We start from the raw sequence: 15,857 nt of genomic DNA, 5'->3' as shown, positions 1-15,857 counted from the left end.
GGCTTTGTTTTCGTTTTGTCAGATAGACACATTTTCTGTCTCAGAACATGGGTACTGGGTCCTTGGCTTTGTTTTCGTTTTGTCAGATAGACACATTTTCTGTCCTTTATGCCAATAATAAGATTTTTAGCTTTTTAAGTTTGTCACATTGCTTTTTACTGTTACATCATTTGTGTAATTCTGGAGCAAGCCACACTTCGTTTTCATGTTTTATCCGTTATCAGTATATTTGCAGGGCTTAATTTGATAGACTTTGTTTAGCATTTTTCAAGAGATATTGATCAGTAGTAGTAATCTGTCTGATTTGCTCAACTTTTTCTAACTTATTTAATAGCTCTGCAATTTAGGTTGTTTCTTCTTGAAGTTTTAGGGGTTTGTTTTTGTTTGGTTGTCATACATAATTACTTGTTCATTGAGGAGCTTTTGAACACAGTCAGTTGACAGTGTTTATTTTTTTCTGTCTTTTTCTGGGGGGGTGGGGGTGTTGAGACAGGGTTTCTCTGTGTAGCTTTGAAACCTGTCCTGGAACTCACTCTGTAGACCAGGTTGGCTTAAAACTCAAAGAGATCTACCTACCTCTGCCTCCTGAGTGCCAGGATTAAAGGTGTACGCCACCACTGCCCCAACTTTTTTCTACCATTGTTATAATTTTGGTACTGGGAAGAATAGAAAACTATGGTGGGATGTGTTTGGTTCACAATTCTTAATTTGTGTACTTTTATTTCTGTGACAAACTGGCTGACAGACACAACTTCAGGAAGGGAAGGAGGGAGAAAGGGTTTGTTATAGTTCACAGTTCTAGAATACAGTTCACCTTGGTAAGAAGTCATGGCAGCTGGGCATGTTGCCTCCCCAGTCAGGAAGCAGACTGGGACTCTAGATGGAGGGATGGTATCAACCACATTTAGAGTAGGTTATCTCACCTCAGTTACCATCATTTAAATCCGTCATAAACCTCCTCAGAGGATTGTTTCCATGGTAACTCTAAATCCTGTTAAGTTGACAATCAAGTTTTTCAACATTATGAAACATAAATTTTGGGAGGATCAAAGCAAAGATCTGCAGTGAAGATTGAATGGCATGAATATTTATTCATCAAACTATGTGATGGCAAAAATGTGTAAGACGTAAAGACCAATAGTAATGTAAAGGACACTTAAAGGGGCTGGATGCATGGCTCAATGGTTAAGAGCTTTGGCTCTTCTTCCGGAGGACCTGGGTTTTGTTTTGCACAGGACAGATTACAACTGTCTCTAACCCCAGTTCAGGGATCCAGTGTCCTCTTCTGGCTTCTGTGGGCACCACATGCACATGGTGCACATCTGCTGCATATGACAGAAGGAACATTCAGATACATAAATAAAAATAATAAAGGGAACTTAGAATTATAGAAGAGGAAACTTTCTTTTTTGAGACAGGTTCTCTCTATACTAGGCTAACCTTGAACTCACAGAAACAGGAGTGCTTCTGCCTCCTGAGTGCTGGGATTAAAGGCCTAGCTTGAGGGGGAACTTGTTAAAGATTTCTCAGAATTTAGGTGATCATTTTGATAAATCTTACTATAGAGAGTTTGAGGTGCTGAGATTATGGTGGCTCCTAGCATTCCTGAGAACCTGTGTTCGATCCTCAGCACCAAACCTAAACGTAATAGTAATAGTACTTTCTTTGGAGTTGAGTGAGCTAGGTGTGCTGTTGTGTTTCTGTAGTGCTGACACGTGGGAGGTTAAGGCAAGAGGATAGAGAGCTCGTGACTGACTGACCATGCATAATTAACCACTTTCTCAACAACAAAAAAAAGCTGGTTTGAGTGGCATGTAGTAGTGTTTTTATTGCACCTTTTCAGTAAGAAGTTAAGGTGCCAGATGCTTAGTCATACAAAATGTGATTGAGTCAGTGGTCTTCATATTCTTGTTTTAAGGAATTTGAGGAGTGAAATTTGTAGATACAGAGGTATTGTTGGACTGGGCGTGATGACATGTGTTTAATCGCAGCACTTGGAAAGAAAAGGCAGGCAGATCTTTATGAGTTTGAAGCCAGCCAGTGCTACATGAAGAGAGACCCTGCCCCCCCCCCAAAATAAATAAATAAATGAATGGATTTGCGGATGGACGGACTTACAGTCAAATAAATAAGTGGATGGATGGATAAATGAACAGTTGGACAAGCAGCCAAATAAATAAACAAACAGATAAGTGTTGGCCCTGTGTCTGTCATGGAGCACCATTAACTTACCTGAAATGATAAGTAAGATAAATAATAAATGCTGACTTGTATCTATCCCAGAGTACCACCTGAGTTAATCTTGCCCTACCTAGGTTTAATTTCCTGTTTGAAACCTCCATGTAGGGCTGGAAAGGCGGATAAGAGCACTCAAGGAGGAAGACCCGAGTTCAGATTCCCGGTATCCATGTAAACAGAGGTAGAGGCACTTAGTGTAGCAACCTGTTCAGTCCTCATAGCCCATGGAAAGATGGAAAGAAAGAACCAACTGGCGTGTGCACAACTGCCCCCACCCAAAATAACAGTAATTAAATTTTTTTCTTACATTGGGTGCAGCCATACCGATATAAGCCCAGTGTTTTAAGGGGCAGACGCTGGAGAGTCACAGGGTACTGACCACTAGCCTAGGGTCAGTGAGAGACCCGGTCTCTAGGAAATAAGCAAAGAGTAATGGAGCAGAGCACCTGAGGTCCTCCTGCAGCCTTTTCATGTGCACAAGCATGCACATACATGATCTTATCACACACATAGACCACAGAAATACTCCATGAAATTTAAGGAAACTTTGACTCAGTTATTTTGAAAGCAGGGCCTGATAGCTTGAAGATATGGATTACAAATGGTGATTTGCAAATGTATTTGTTTATTTCTTCCACTTTAGTGTAAGGGAACCTCTGTGGTTGTACAATTCAGCTTGTTGGAAAGATTCCTGCATCCCACAGTCCTGATTGACACGACTTGCTTACATATGTTTCTAATGCGGATGAGGAACAAGTTGTGCATGTTTGTCTCTTGGCCTTTTGATTGCTGCAGGCAGCTACTGCTGGACAGGCCTCGCTGGTGAAGTTACCCGACAACACTCTGAAATCTGTGCCTGCAGCTTCACAACTTGCCAAGCCTGGAACCACCATGCTGCGCGTGTCAGGAGGGGTGATCACAGCTGCTCCCTCCCCTACTGTGACCTTCTCAGCAAATGGAGCTGCACATCAGGTGAGAGCCTGCTGTGAAAACCAGAATGGGTAAAAAGGACATCCCCAGGCACAACAGTGGGGCTTTTTAGAACCCCTGAGATGCTGGTCCTTTTTAAAACTGATGTATAGAAATCACATAGCAATAAATGTACTGTTCCAAAATGTAGTTCAGTGGTTTTTATTCTATTTACAGGGCTGGCTAACTCCTCTCATCATCTAGTTCCACAACATTTTCAATGTCCCCCAAAGCTATCTCAAATCAATCCTCTTTCCCTCCAGCCCTGTGCAAAACACTAAGCTTCCTTTTCTGTGTTTTTGGTTTTACTTTAGTAGGGTGTGTGTTTGTGGGTACGGGTTGGGGAATGGGGAGGATGTTAGGGATCAGAAGCAACTTGGAGGAGTCTGTTCTCTCCCTTCACTGTGGGATCTTGGCATTAAAATCTGTTACTCATGAGCCATCTTGACTGCTCAAACCTTTCTAAATGGATTTTCCTGTTTGGAGAATTTTATAATTTTATATATGCAGCTATACACATGGCCTTTTATATCTTCCTAGTTCTATTCAGTGTTTTTTGTCTTGTTTTGACAGTCTATATAGCTCAGGCTGGCCCTTGCCTCTGCTTCATGGAGTTACAGGCATTCACATAACATTTTCAAAGTTTATCTACATTCTAACATGTATCATTCTTTTATTTTTTTCTGTATATGAATAATACTTAGATTTATGGCTATCTAGTTGGTTTTTGTAGTTTTTGCCTACCAGTTAATGGAACATCTGTCTCCTACTTTTTACTGTTAGGAGTGCTTCTAGAAACGTGTGTACACATTTCATTTTTCTTCTTTACAGAGGTAGGAGTAGAATAGCTGGCTCGTGTGGTACCACCTCATATTTTGAGGGACTGACAAAGTAGATGTGCCATTTCCTGTTCCTGCCAGCTAACTAGAAGAGTTATACTTTCTAAATCCTTTATGTGTAATGTGTGGATGAGTGCATTCTGCTGTTACAGATTGATTCTCTGCTCCCACTTCGGGTTCTTGGAATTGAACTCAAGTCAGCAGACTTGTGTGACAAGCACCTTTACTCACCCAGCCATCTCAGCAACCCACCTTCTCTTGGTAGCAGCCTCTGAACCACAGACAGCACTTATTTGAAGTTCTGTTTACTGGGTTTGCTTTCATTGCTTATTTGGTGCCATGTCTAAGAAGCTGTGGCTAATCCATGGTCCTTCTCTTTTAATTTGGTCCATCTTGAGTTGACTTTAGTTTGTGGTGTCAGATTTTAGAACCAAGCTTCGTTCCTTCTGTGTAAGTACCTAGCTGACCTAACATCATTTGTTGGAGAAATTTGTTTTCCCTTTAAACAGGCCTGTGACAGCCTGTTGTGCCGGATCACGGTTGTGCTGCTGTGCCTTGCAGCATTTGTATGGCATGTTCACCCATGCTGCTTTCTTTCTACGTGCTCTGTGATCCAAGTATTTTGTCTGCTGTGACTCTTGAGGGTCCTGCAGTGTACAGTTGTTCTGGTCAAAGCTTTCTGCAGTAATGTCACTTTCAAGTCTTTGTGGCACTGTTACCTTTCCTCTCAGTTGTTTTAATAAAGTTCATTTTATTCCATTTATACATTCTGAAAATATGTCCTCTCTTTTGATATTGAATGGCCTTTCATAAAGTTATATAAGGCTGGCTAGATGGCTCAGCAGGTAAAGGGGGAGGGTTAGCAAGGCCGGAAGCCTGAGTTGGATCCCAAGGTAATGTTCTCCACATGTTCAGACCCGCACACATTTGTGCAGGCACGCACACACACACACACACACACAAATAATAATTTTTTAATTTAAAAAAGTATATCTTATCTAGTGGACCTTTTTTCTTTAATTACTGAAAAAATAATTTTGCTGGTCTGTGAAATGTAAAAATACAGTAACTACTAAATTAGAGAAACCATCCTTTCTACCTGTAAGTGAGATTCCGGGTATCTGCCACACCCAATTTATGCCATGGGAGCAATCAAAACCAGGGTTTTATGCACAATAGGTTAGTGTTCTGTGACCTACATCCCCAGCCCCGAGAAATCATCATTTTATGGCCTGAAGAGATGGCTCAGCACTTGAGAACACTTGCTGCTCTTCCAGGTGACCTGAGTTTGGTTTCCGTCACCCATGTCAGGTGGCTCACAGCCTCCTGTAACTCCTGCTCCGGGGATCTGATGCCCTCTCTTGGATTCTGCAGGCAGGCACCTGAGCAAACATAACACACATGTACATACATAAACACACATGTACACACAAACAAATAAATAAAAGTAAATCTTAAAAATTTTTTTAAAGGAACTATTTTTTAAAAAACATGGGCTAGGAGGTGGTTTAGTTTATAAAGGTGTCTGCTGGCAACCTGAATTTAATTCTCAGGACCCATGTGGTAGGAGGAGAGAATTGACCGCTACACGTTGTCCTCTCGTGCCCTCACTTGAGTGCCGTGGTACACGTGCCTGCATGTGTAAGCAGGCATCCTTAATAAAATGATAACCGAGAGTTGCTGCTTGCTAGCGTGCTGTATGTGAGCCCCTGTGCTGCGTAAGTCACACTGCTCTCTTCCTAATTCCACTCATTCCTCTTTTGTCTCCGTGACTGAACAGCCTGAAGCATCAGCCCCCGTGTCATCCTCTGTCGGTTCTATAATCAAAACTCCTGGGCAGCCACAAGTGTGTGTAGGCCAGGCCACCATAGGCACTTGCAAGGGCACAGCTCCCTCTGTCAGCGCGGCATCCCTGGTGTCCACACCAAGTTCCATCCCTGGGAAAGCCACCGTGTCAGGTAAGTACCATGACGTTCCTTCTCTTTCTTTCACTAGACCACAGTGTGTATGAAAAGTATTTATATTTTCTATTTAAATATTATTAAATAATCCAGAAATATTTTCCAAATAGCTACATTTAGTGTGAGGGGGTGAGAGAGTGTGTGGGCAACTTGAAGGAGTTGCTTCTCTGCTCATCAGGCTTGGCAGCAGGTACCCTTACTGTGTAGTCCTGGCTGTCTTGGAACTCGTTATGTAGACCAGGTTGGCCCAAACTCAAAAGAAATCCTCTTGCCTCTGTTTCCTGATAGGTGGGATTAAAGGCATGTGCCACCATTCCCATTACTGAGACAAGCCTTTTGAGGCACTTTTTTCTCCTTTTCTTTTTTCCTACACTCCAAATCCTGGCTCAAAAACAGACTTTTCTCCCTCGCTTTGGCCCCAAGAAGGTTAAGGAAGCCAGGCCTGCAGTACACACATTCTCTCTATTTTTATATAAACGCTGAAATAATGAAAAACAAATTGTTGAGGTAATTAATCAAAGAGGGTTGCAAGCAATTACAGGCACTGGATGAGGACAGTGTTGGAGTATTTGGTCAGAAACTTTGTCCTCTTTTTGCTTTTCAACTGCTTATTATACAATATTTTGATGAAAATAGGAATTTGAAAACTACAAAGCAACCAGGTCATTGTTCTCTCCAAAGGACATGTCTCAGCAGTGGTTGCTGTCTGCAGAGTGGCCCTTTGCCTCTCTCTGCACCTTTCTGTTAGATTTGCAGAATTTTGCTCTGTTCTGTTTTATGTGTTTGCAGAATTTTCTGTCCTATATTTTGTTGTTGTTGTTGTTTTTTTAATTTATTTTAGGGCAAGGATACTTGAAAAATTATTATTTTATATCATATCAAAGTTTCATTGTAAAATCTCCATTATCCATTGCCTCCTGTACCCAACTTTTTATTTTTAAAGGGTGATTGTCCTAGGAACTTCCTTGTGGGAGAAACTAAAAGTGGCAGAGAGGGCAGGAGCTTGAAGGAGGTGTCTGACCTTTACTCGGCTTTGTCTTCCCAACTGCTGTAGGATTGTTGAAGATTCATTCTGGTCAGTCCAATCCCCAACAGGCTGTCCTGACAATTCCCAGTCAACTCAAGCCACTAAGCATCAACACCTCCGGTGGCGTGCAGACTGTGCTGATGCCTGTGAATAAAGGTGCGTCCACCCTTGTCCTCACACCGCTCCAACTCGAGACTCCTTCTACCAGGTGGTGGTGCCTCTTAGCTTTTAAATTATAGTGTGTGTGTGTGTGTGTGTGTGTGTGTGTGTGTGTGTGCGTGTACATATTCAGGCTACTATGATGCCTGGTGGCAACCATCTATGCCCCCTGAGTGTGGACAGAGATTGAGCCTTTGTTTCCCAGCCACCCAGACCCAAATAATCACACAGAAGCTATATTAATTACAACACTGCTTGCCCAATGGCTTAGGCATACTCCTACCTAGCTCTTAACGTCATATATTAACCCATTTCTATTAATCTGTACATTGTCACGAAGGTGTGACTTACCGGTAAGGTCCTGGCATCCCCATGACTCCACCTTCTTTCCTCTTCTATCTCTGCTTGGATTTCCCACCTTGCTATATTCTGCCCTGCTGTAGGCCACAGTAGCTTCTTAATTAACCAATAGTAATAAAACGTATTCACAGAATAAAGAGGGGTATCCCACATCACCTGAGCCATCTTACTGGCCCTAGCTACCAATTTCTAAAGATAAGTAAAAAAGGAACACTTTGAGCATGTGTGAGAGTTGAGTTTATTTGGTTTTTATTTTCATAGTTTCCTGGCATGCTCCCATGACTGTAGTGGAGAATGTAGCTCAGTTACCCTGCCGCTAGCAATTAAAATGAATTGTCTCTCAAGGAAGATGGAGTAGAAAGAATATAAGAGCCTCAGGTTGGGGAGTAGGGCCATGACACTCTGTCTTCTGGACACACCATGGACATTGCACTCAAGAACTTGCAGTCACTGTGATTGCCTAGACAGGACTGGGTCTGTCAGTGCTCAATCATGGATGGGAGAGTGCCTCACAAGCCCAGCCCCTGCACTGGGGGCACCTATTGGCAGCTGATGGCTACTGAGAGAGGGGGAGTTGTGTCTTCAGTGGTTCAACCACTGGCAAGTTGCCGGTGCTCCAGTAGATAGCACCATTCCAATGTCTGTATGCAGGGCTTGCTGGTTAAACTGAGTAAGTCTCAAAACAAAAAGATCATAGTGGGAGGAGCTTGCTGGAAGAAAGAGGAGCTGGTAAAGGGGATGTAAAGGGGTAGGAGAAGGTGGAATGAGTGTGGCCAGAATAATTATACATGTGTAAAATTGTTGAAGAATAAATACTAACTTCTGTCACCATTCCTGTCTCCTTTCTCTTTCTGCCTTAGTGGTTCAGTCATTTTCCACCAGCAAATTGCCTACCGTCCTGCCTATTGGTGTCCCAAATCCAGCTGCCCCTAGCTCTGCTCCAGTAGCTGTTGCAAAAGGTATGTAGTACTTCACAGAGTCTCTGTTCCAAAATTGCATACAGGACTTCCTGTAGTCTTAATGTTTTAAATGCCAACATCTTGACAGATATATGACAAATAAATAGATACTTAATGTCATAGACTAAGGGAACTAGACATTGAGGGATATCAGGCATCATTTTGCCCTCCAGTTTTAACTGGGTTGAGGCAGGTTGCATAAATAGCAAACTGCTTGGTAAGTGCAGAACAAGTGATCTGAAAAGCAATTACTAACATGCTACAGTTCAGAATGTCTGGTCAGGGCTCCTGGGAACAGGACTTTGTGGGGTTTTTGTTGTTTTGTTTGTTTGGTCAGTTGGGTTTTCGAGACAGGTTTCTCTGTATCACCCAGACTATTATGGAACTCACTCTGTAGGCCAGGCTGTCCTCAAACTCACAGAGACAGGCCTGCTTCTGTCTCTTGAGTACTGGGACTAAAGGTGTGTACCACCACCACCCTACTGGGGACAGACTTTCACGGGCATGTATAAATCAGACTTCTTTTTTTTTAAAGAATAGAGAGCCCTTCATCTGTACGGTGGTCAAGGGATATGGATTAAGGGAACAGCAGAGACAAGACTTGAAGGGCTTATTTATGGAGATTGACCAGTTTGGGGCACCATAGTTGTGAGGAAGGAGCTTTAGCGGGGAGCAGACTGCACCAGCAGAACATTCCTGACCGTAAGAATAGATGACTAGAAGGCGGAGAACAGTGAATCAGAGCAAACCTTTATCTGTAGCAACTCTAGCAGTGACAGACTCCATATGCTCAGTCCCAGTACCTCCTGCTATGTCTGTGTAATCCTGACACTAATTCTCATGTAGTCCTTCAGCATAGCTGTCACATCCTAGAGATTGTGTTTGGAGATGTATATATACACTTCCCAAATACAGGAAACAGTGAAGTTGAAATTTGTGCTAGACTGCTTTTCAGGCATTCTGGATCCCATTGTCTTGGGAGGTGAATTTGTAATTTGCTAAATGCTCCCTCAGAGAAGAGTATAACTGACAGGGACCTAGTTATGGTTTTGTTAGTAAATCTTTATTGGTCTGAGTTTGGTTCCTGTAGAGACCATATAAAGCCTCCAGTATTTATAGATTACCCTGCGTGGGGAAGCATTTGTCTGCCCTTGAGCAGAATATAGCTGTGAAATCAGTCTGCACCAGATCTATTCATTTCATCTCGGACTAGGGCAGAGCATCTTTTGGTTTTATTTTTTATTGCATTAATTGTGTGTGTGCATACTGGCGTACACACAGTGTAGGACAGCTTGTAGGGGTCATTTCTGTGCTTCCACTGTGTGAATTCCAGGGGCTGAACTTGGCAGCAAGCGCCTTTGCCCACTGAGCCACCTCACCAGCCCTTTATTTTGATTTTAACCTAAGTAAACATGCAGTGAGGTATAGAGATAATAAACACACCATTTGATGTACCATCCAAGATATGAAAATTTCTGTGGTGCTTACATTTTTTTTTAACCCTTATCCAGTTTCCAGTCTCTGTAGTCAACCAATATTGTAACTTCTGTCACCATAGATTATTTCTAATTTTGAGATTGAGAAAATGAAAGCATCACGATTTTTGTGCTTGATTTTGTCCATTACTTTTTAGGTTTGTTCATATGGTTTATGTAAACCGCCTAGCTATGGTTTTACATTGAAGGCATATATTGTAATTTTTGTTTTCTTCATTGAGAGCATTTGGTGGCTTCCAGTTAGCAGTGGTTATTATAAATCTTAAAGAACACATTTTCATTCCTGTTGCACAACATTTTCCCTAACCTGAAAGTGTTTTGATTGGTTATCAAGTGTGGTGGCACATACCTGTAATCCCAACATTTATGTGGTAGAAGGAGGAAAACCATGGGGCCAGAGAGATGGCTCAGTGCATAAGAGTGGTTGTTCTTCCAGAGGACTCAGGTTCAGTTCCCAACACCCACATGGCAGCTCACAACTGCCTGAAACTCCAGTTCCAGAGAATCCAGTGCCCTCTTCTGGCCTCTTCAGGAACTTACACATGACTACACAGACTACTCACAAGCAAAATATCCATGCACATAAAATCCAAATAAGTAAACGAACAGGCAAAATATCCATACAGTAAGATACAAGTGAATGAATGCATAAATAATAAATAAAGCCGGGGGTTCAGGGTCTTCCTCAGCTATTTAGCAAGATTAAGGCCAGCCTGGGGTGCGTGATACCTTCATTCAAAAATAAAAAGATTCTAAAATCTGTGCTCATGTATTTCTCTAAGTATTCAAATGACAGATTTGTGAAGTTGGAGCAATCAATGGTTCAGTAGTAAGAGAACATGCTATTCTTTCAGAGGCCTTAGGTTCAAGTCTCAGCACCTACATGGCACTTTAACACCTATTTCCATAAACTCCAGGACTAGGTGATCCAATGCTCTCTGCGGGTACATGTGTGTGATACACATGCATGCAGGCAAAACACTCAAACAAAATATTTTTAATTTGTTAAAAGTCAAATTCAAAGGACTATCCTTTTGGGGGTGGGGTTCAAGACAAGGTTTCTCTGTGGAACAGTATTGACTATGCTGGAACTCACTCTGTAAACCAGGCTGGCCTTGGTTACAGAGATCCACCTGCCTCTGCCTCCTGAGTGCTGGGATTAAAGGTGTGCGCCTCCACCTCCCGAGCCAAGAGACCTATAGAGCTAGGGTGTCTGAACTTTTTCTTAGGGCCTCCTCCTGTTTCTGGAAGTCCCAGAATGGCTAGGGATTGGGGAACCATTAACTGTGGCGTTGCCGACGTCACTCAATATGAGTTAGTTTATATCAAGAGATCATTTTAATTTCTATAATTTCTACATAGTAACCTCAAATTAAAAAATTAAAGGCACGACCTGAAGCTATGGCTCAGCAGTTAAGAGCACCTGTTGTTCTAGATAGGACCTGAGTTCAATTCAAAGTACTCAACATGTTAGCTCCCAAGTATTTCTAACTCCCATTTTAGGTGATCTGCAGCCCTCTTCTGTGGGCACCATGCACATACATGGCATCCGTACATGCATGCAGACAAAATGTCCATATATAAGAAATAAATTAAATCTTAAAAAATAGAATTAAGGGAAACATTTTATATGAGGTATTATAGCTTACTTTGGTAATACCAACATTCAGAAGGCTGAGGCATGAAATCTGTGGCAAGTTCAAGACTAGTCTGAACTATATAATAAGATAAGACCCTTGCAGTAAACCTAAAAGGAGGAGGGGGAGCTCATACATATCAAATATCAGTTAATGAGGAGCAGGAAGGGTGGGACAAAAACAATGTTTGGGGCCATTGTTTGGTGAAGTACTTTCCCCCAAGGCTGAGGGACCTGAGTTTGGGCCCCAGAGTCCACACAGTGGAAAGAGAGAACTAGTTTCCACGAGTTGTCCTCTGACCTCCCCATGTGCCATGGTAAGTGTATGCCACACATACTAGACGAGGTTAGAATGATGGGCAGAGGTGGCGCTAGAGAGTTAGCTCAGCAGTTAGAATGATGGGCAGAGGTGGCGCTAGAGAGTTAGCTCAGCAGTTAGAATGATGGGCAGAGGTGGCGCTAGAGAGTTAGCTCAGCAGTTAAGAGCTCTTACTGTTCTTGCAGAGAACCTAAGTTTGGATCCCAGCACCTGTACCCCTAATTCACAGCAACCTATAGCTTCAGCTCTTGGGGATCTAAGTCTGATGCCCTCTTCTCGCATCACACCCTCACAGTCCTGGCATACACACATGCACACACATAAATAAAAGTAAAGAGTAAAAATCAGTGTTAGGTTTGTGGAACAGCCCTAAACATTTTTAAGAGAAATTAAGAGGAGATGAATGGAAAAGTGTATCATAGTTCAGAGTCCAAACACCTAAAATTCAATAGCCAAAGTCAGGTGTGGTGATGTACCCCTATAACCTCAGCATTCTGTTTCCCCTCACCCCCCCCCCACCCCCGAAACGGAGGACCAAACCCAGGGCCTCATTCATGCTAGGCAAGCGCTAAATTCCTAACCCCAACCTCAGCATTCTGGAAGCAAAGGCTGGCCTTGGCTTTTAGTGAAATAGTAATGAGGTAATTTATTAATCAGGTTTTTCAGTAGCAGAGCAATCTTGAACAAAAACCATGAAAACTTAGGGTAGCAGATATGAATACTAAGGAGTCTTGGCCTTTGAAATAGGCAAAGATTAGAAAGAAAGACTCATGGAACAGGAAAGAATAGTTATGATACAGTCAGCTGGGGAGGGATGGTCTTTTCTTTGACTGGCATGAGAAGTGGGCACATCATGTCTGAAAGCAAGAAACCTGCCTTACATTAAAGCTAACAGGTAACTTGAGGTAGAATATAAACCTGAATGTGAAAGGTTTAGAAACACTTTCTTTAATGGAAGAAAATATGAGACACAAGATGTCAGAAAAATGAAAAATGTTAGGCTTTATTATGGTAACTTTACTCCATCAGAAAATATTAAAAAAGAGCAAAAAGTCCAGCCATAGACCATTCAAAGTCAGTGTGAAAAACAACACTTCACAAAAGAGGATATTCAGTAGCGCAAAGCCCTAGAATTACTCAGATTTGTTAGTTATGAAGGAAATACAGATTAAAATCCTAGCAACAAAGCAGAATCACCAGGAATTCAAGTTTTCCCAATACAGAGGCTCCTGGGGACCTAAAGTAAGGGGAACCTGGGTTAGCATCAGTGGGCTACAAAATGATAGAAGCACTTGGGAAACCAGCGATCAGTTTTTAACAACCTCAGCAGTGCTCATCCTGGGTTCTGGGGATCCACCTGTGGGAAAGATTGTAAATGTCTGTCAAGAAACATGGAAGACCTGTGTTCGTAATAACCACAGTGGTGCTGACTCCACAGGAGCCAGGCTTGTCATCGAGGGCCTGATAGAGACAGGCAGGGCACAGAGTGACTGGGTTGAAAGAAACATGGGTGTGTGACGAGGAAACATTTATCAGACGACGCTGTTGTGTAAGACTGGACAGTACTGAGCAGGAAAATAGCAATAAGTGCTTTTAGTGCCAATGTACAAGACAGACTCAGTCTAGAGAGATAGCGCAGCTGTTGAAAGCAAACACTACTCTTGCAGAGAACCTGAGTTTGATTCCTAGCACTCACTAGCTCATAGCCCCTCATAACTGCAGCTGCTGGGGAACCAGTGCCCTCTTCTGATCTCCTCGGGCACCTGCACTCAAGTGCACATACCACACAGACACACACGTGCACTTAAATAAATAAACAAACAAACAAATAAATAAAGGCTATCTGAGAGTAAAGGCAGGGAAGCTGTACAGACTCAAGAACGATGTCAGTGTAGTCTTTTGATTAAAGAAAACTCTAAGGAAAGAAAGGCATGTCTTCTGAGACATTAATGTTTATGTCAGTAGAGTTAATACAGTTGATCTCCTGTCAGAAGTGTTTTGAATTTTTCAGTATTTACATAAATATATAAATATATGCGTGTAAGTAAGTATGTATGTAATAAAATATTTTGGGAATGAAACTCAAATATAAAGAATTTATGCTTTATATGCACCTTAGACATGTAACCTGAAGATAAGTTCATATTTTTTAACTAATTTTGTATGCATGATAGCCAGGTGTAGTGGCTCCATCTGTAATTCCAGTTCTCGGGAGGCATTCTGTTAGTTTCAGGCCAACTGGACCACAGAGGAAACTCAAGGCCGACCTGGCTGATGAGACCCTGTCTCAAAATACCCAAAACAGTATAATAGAAATAATTTTGTACACATGAACAGTTTTACCTGTGCAGCAGCATGTTGGCATTTGAGAAACTGTGATTGTTGAAGTACTTCAGTTCAGATTGAGGATACTCGGCCTATGGTATTGAAAGCCAGATAAAATTAACTTGAAAATTGCCAAGCACAACAGATCTTCCTTTCACTTTCTGTCCTGTGTCTCTGAATACGAGGCAAATACCTCAGGTCGGTAAGCTTAGCTGGAAAGATGACACCAGAATACACGTATTGTGTACTAATCTCAGTCCTGGGGTGGAGTTGAGAGAGGTGCAGAGCAGTGTGGTGTGGTAGGGGGTCCACCTATAGTTGGCTACCCTGAGACCTAGGCTACAGTTGTCTGTGTGCTGAGACTGAGAACAGGAGCCATCGGGTCTGTTATGTCCTCACACCTTAGCTTGCAGTGCCCTCAATTGAGTACACTTGTTTTGCTGGCACAGTTAGCTCCTGGCAGTTCTTTTTGTTGATCTTCCTTTGTAGTGAAGACTGAACCAGAGGCCCCAGGGCCAAACTGCCTCTCCCAGGAGGGCCAGACAGCGGTGAAAACTGAAGAGAGCTCTGAACTGGGCACCTATGTCATTAAGTAAGTATTCCAGTTTCTTCTAAGGGGGCTCTACTTTTGGTGTCTCTGTGATGCTTTTTCAAAATCATTGTGATAGCTGAGTGTGTGTGGACATAGTGAATTAGGCCTCTGGGGATAGGGGCATTGTCTTTCAGGGCTGAGGAGTTTATTTTTTTATGTGTATGGGTATTTTGTATGGTTGTATGTCTGTACACTTCTTGTGTACCTGATATCCAAGGAGGCCAGAAGAAAGTGTCAGATCCCCTGGGACTAGAGTTTCAGATAGTTGTGAACCACCCTGTCAGTGCTGGGAATTGAACGTGGGTCCTTAGGAAAAACAGTCAGTGCTCTTAATTAACCACTGAGCCATCTTTCCAGCCTCCAAAGAGTTTATTTTAGCCAGTGGTATAGCTTAGGAGTAGCACTTGACCAGTAATCATGGGAACCCCAGGACTCACTTGAGCTTGCTGATGTACAGCCTCTGTTGAATGGGGATAGCATGCTCAAATGTAATCATTTTCTTCCTGGGTATTCACAAACCCTGCCTGCTTCACAGCTGCCTCTGCATAGCCATGCTCCTCTTGCTTCCTCTAGAAAACCTTCACTAGATTTGCTCATTTCCAAATTAGGAGCCTTCCTTTGAGTTGCCAGGCGCTTCTAGAGACAATAGAAACATTGTGTTTCTTAACATGACAGATGGAGGCATCAGTCAATAACCCTAAGACAGGCATTTGTGTAATAGCAGTCACCTTGCAAAGAGATTCTTACTGCTAATTTTCAAATGTAGATAAAATGTCTGAGTTGTATAATTTGTTAAAATCTGTTCTTAACATTTCATTTTAAGTATAAAATGTTTTATAAAAAGATCTAGAATTTTATATAGTGGTTCACACCCATAATTCTAACACTGGGCAGGGTTGGGGTGCAGAGATAGGAAGATCAGATATTCAAGATCATCTGCAAATTTGAGGTCAGCCAGGGGTACATGAAAACCTGTC

The 15,857-nt window shown here is 42.3% G+C and overlaps 1 protein-coding gene across 6 annotated transcripts in view; it reads left to right on the top strand.

Moving 5' to 3' along the window:
* Yeats2 (YEATS domain containing 2) overlaps positions 1-15,857 on the top strand; it is a 90,166-nt gene that overhangs the window by 66,066 nt on the left and 8,243 nt on the right. For all 6 annotated transcript variants that reach the window (XM_087902326.1, XM_087902328.1, XM_087902342.1 and 3 more), the window contains 5 exons: positions 3,034-3,210; positions 5,827-6,004; positions 7,062-7,190; positions 8,414-8,512; positions 14,778-14,880. In XM_087902326.1, the coding sequence (XP_087758452.1) occupies positions 3,034-3,210; positions 5,827-6,004; positions 7,062-7,190; positions 8,414-8,512; positions 14,778-14,880 (686 nt within the window). The remainder of the gene's footprint in view (positions 1-3,033; positions 3,211-5,826; positions 6,005-7,061; positions 7,191-8,413; positions 8,513-14,777; positions 14,881-15,857) is intronic.

This window comes from Myodes glareolus, chromosome 2, assembly GCF_982192425.1.
Source record: "Myodes glareolus chromosome 2, mMyoGla1.1, whole genome shotgun sequence".
NCBI classification, from domain to species: domain Eukaryota; kingdom Metazoa; phylum Chordata; class Mammalia; order Rodentia; family Cricetidae; genus Myodes; species Myodes glareolus.
This window is presented reverse-complemented; position numbering and strand designations above follow the sequence as displayed.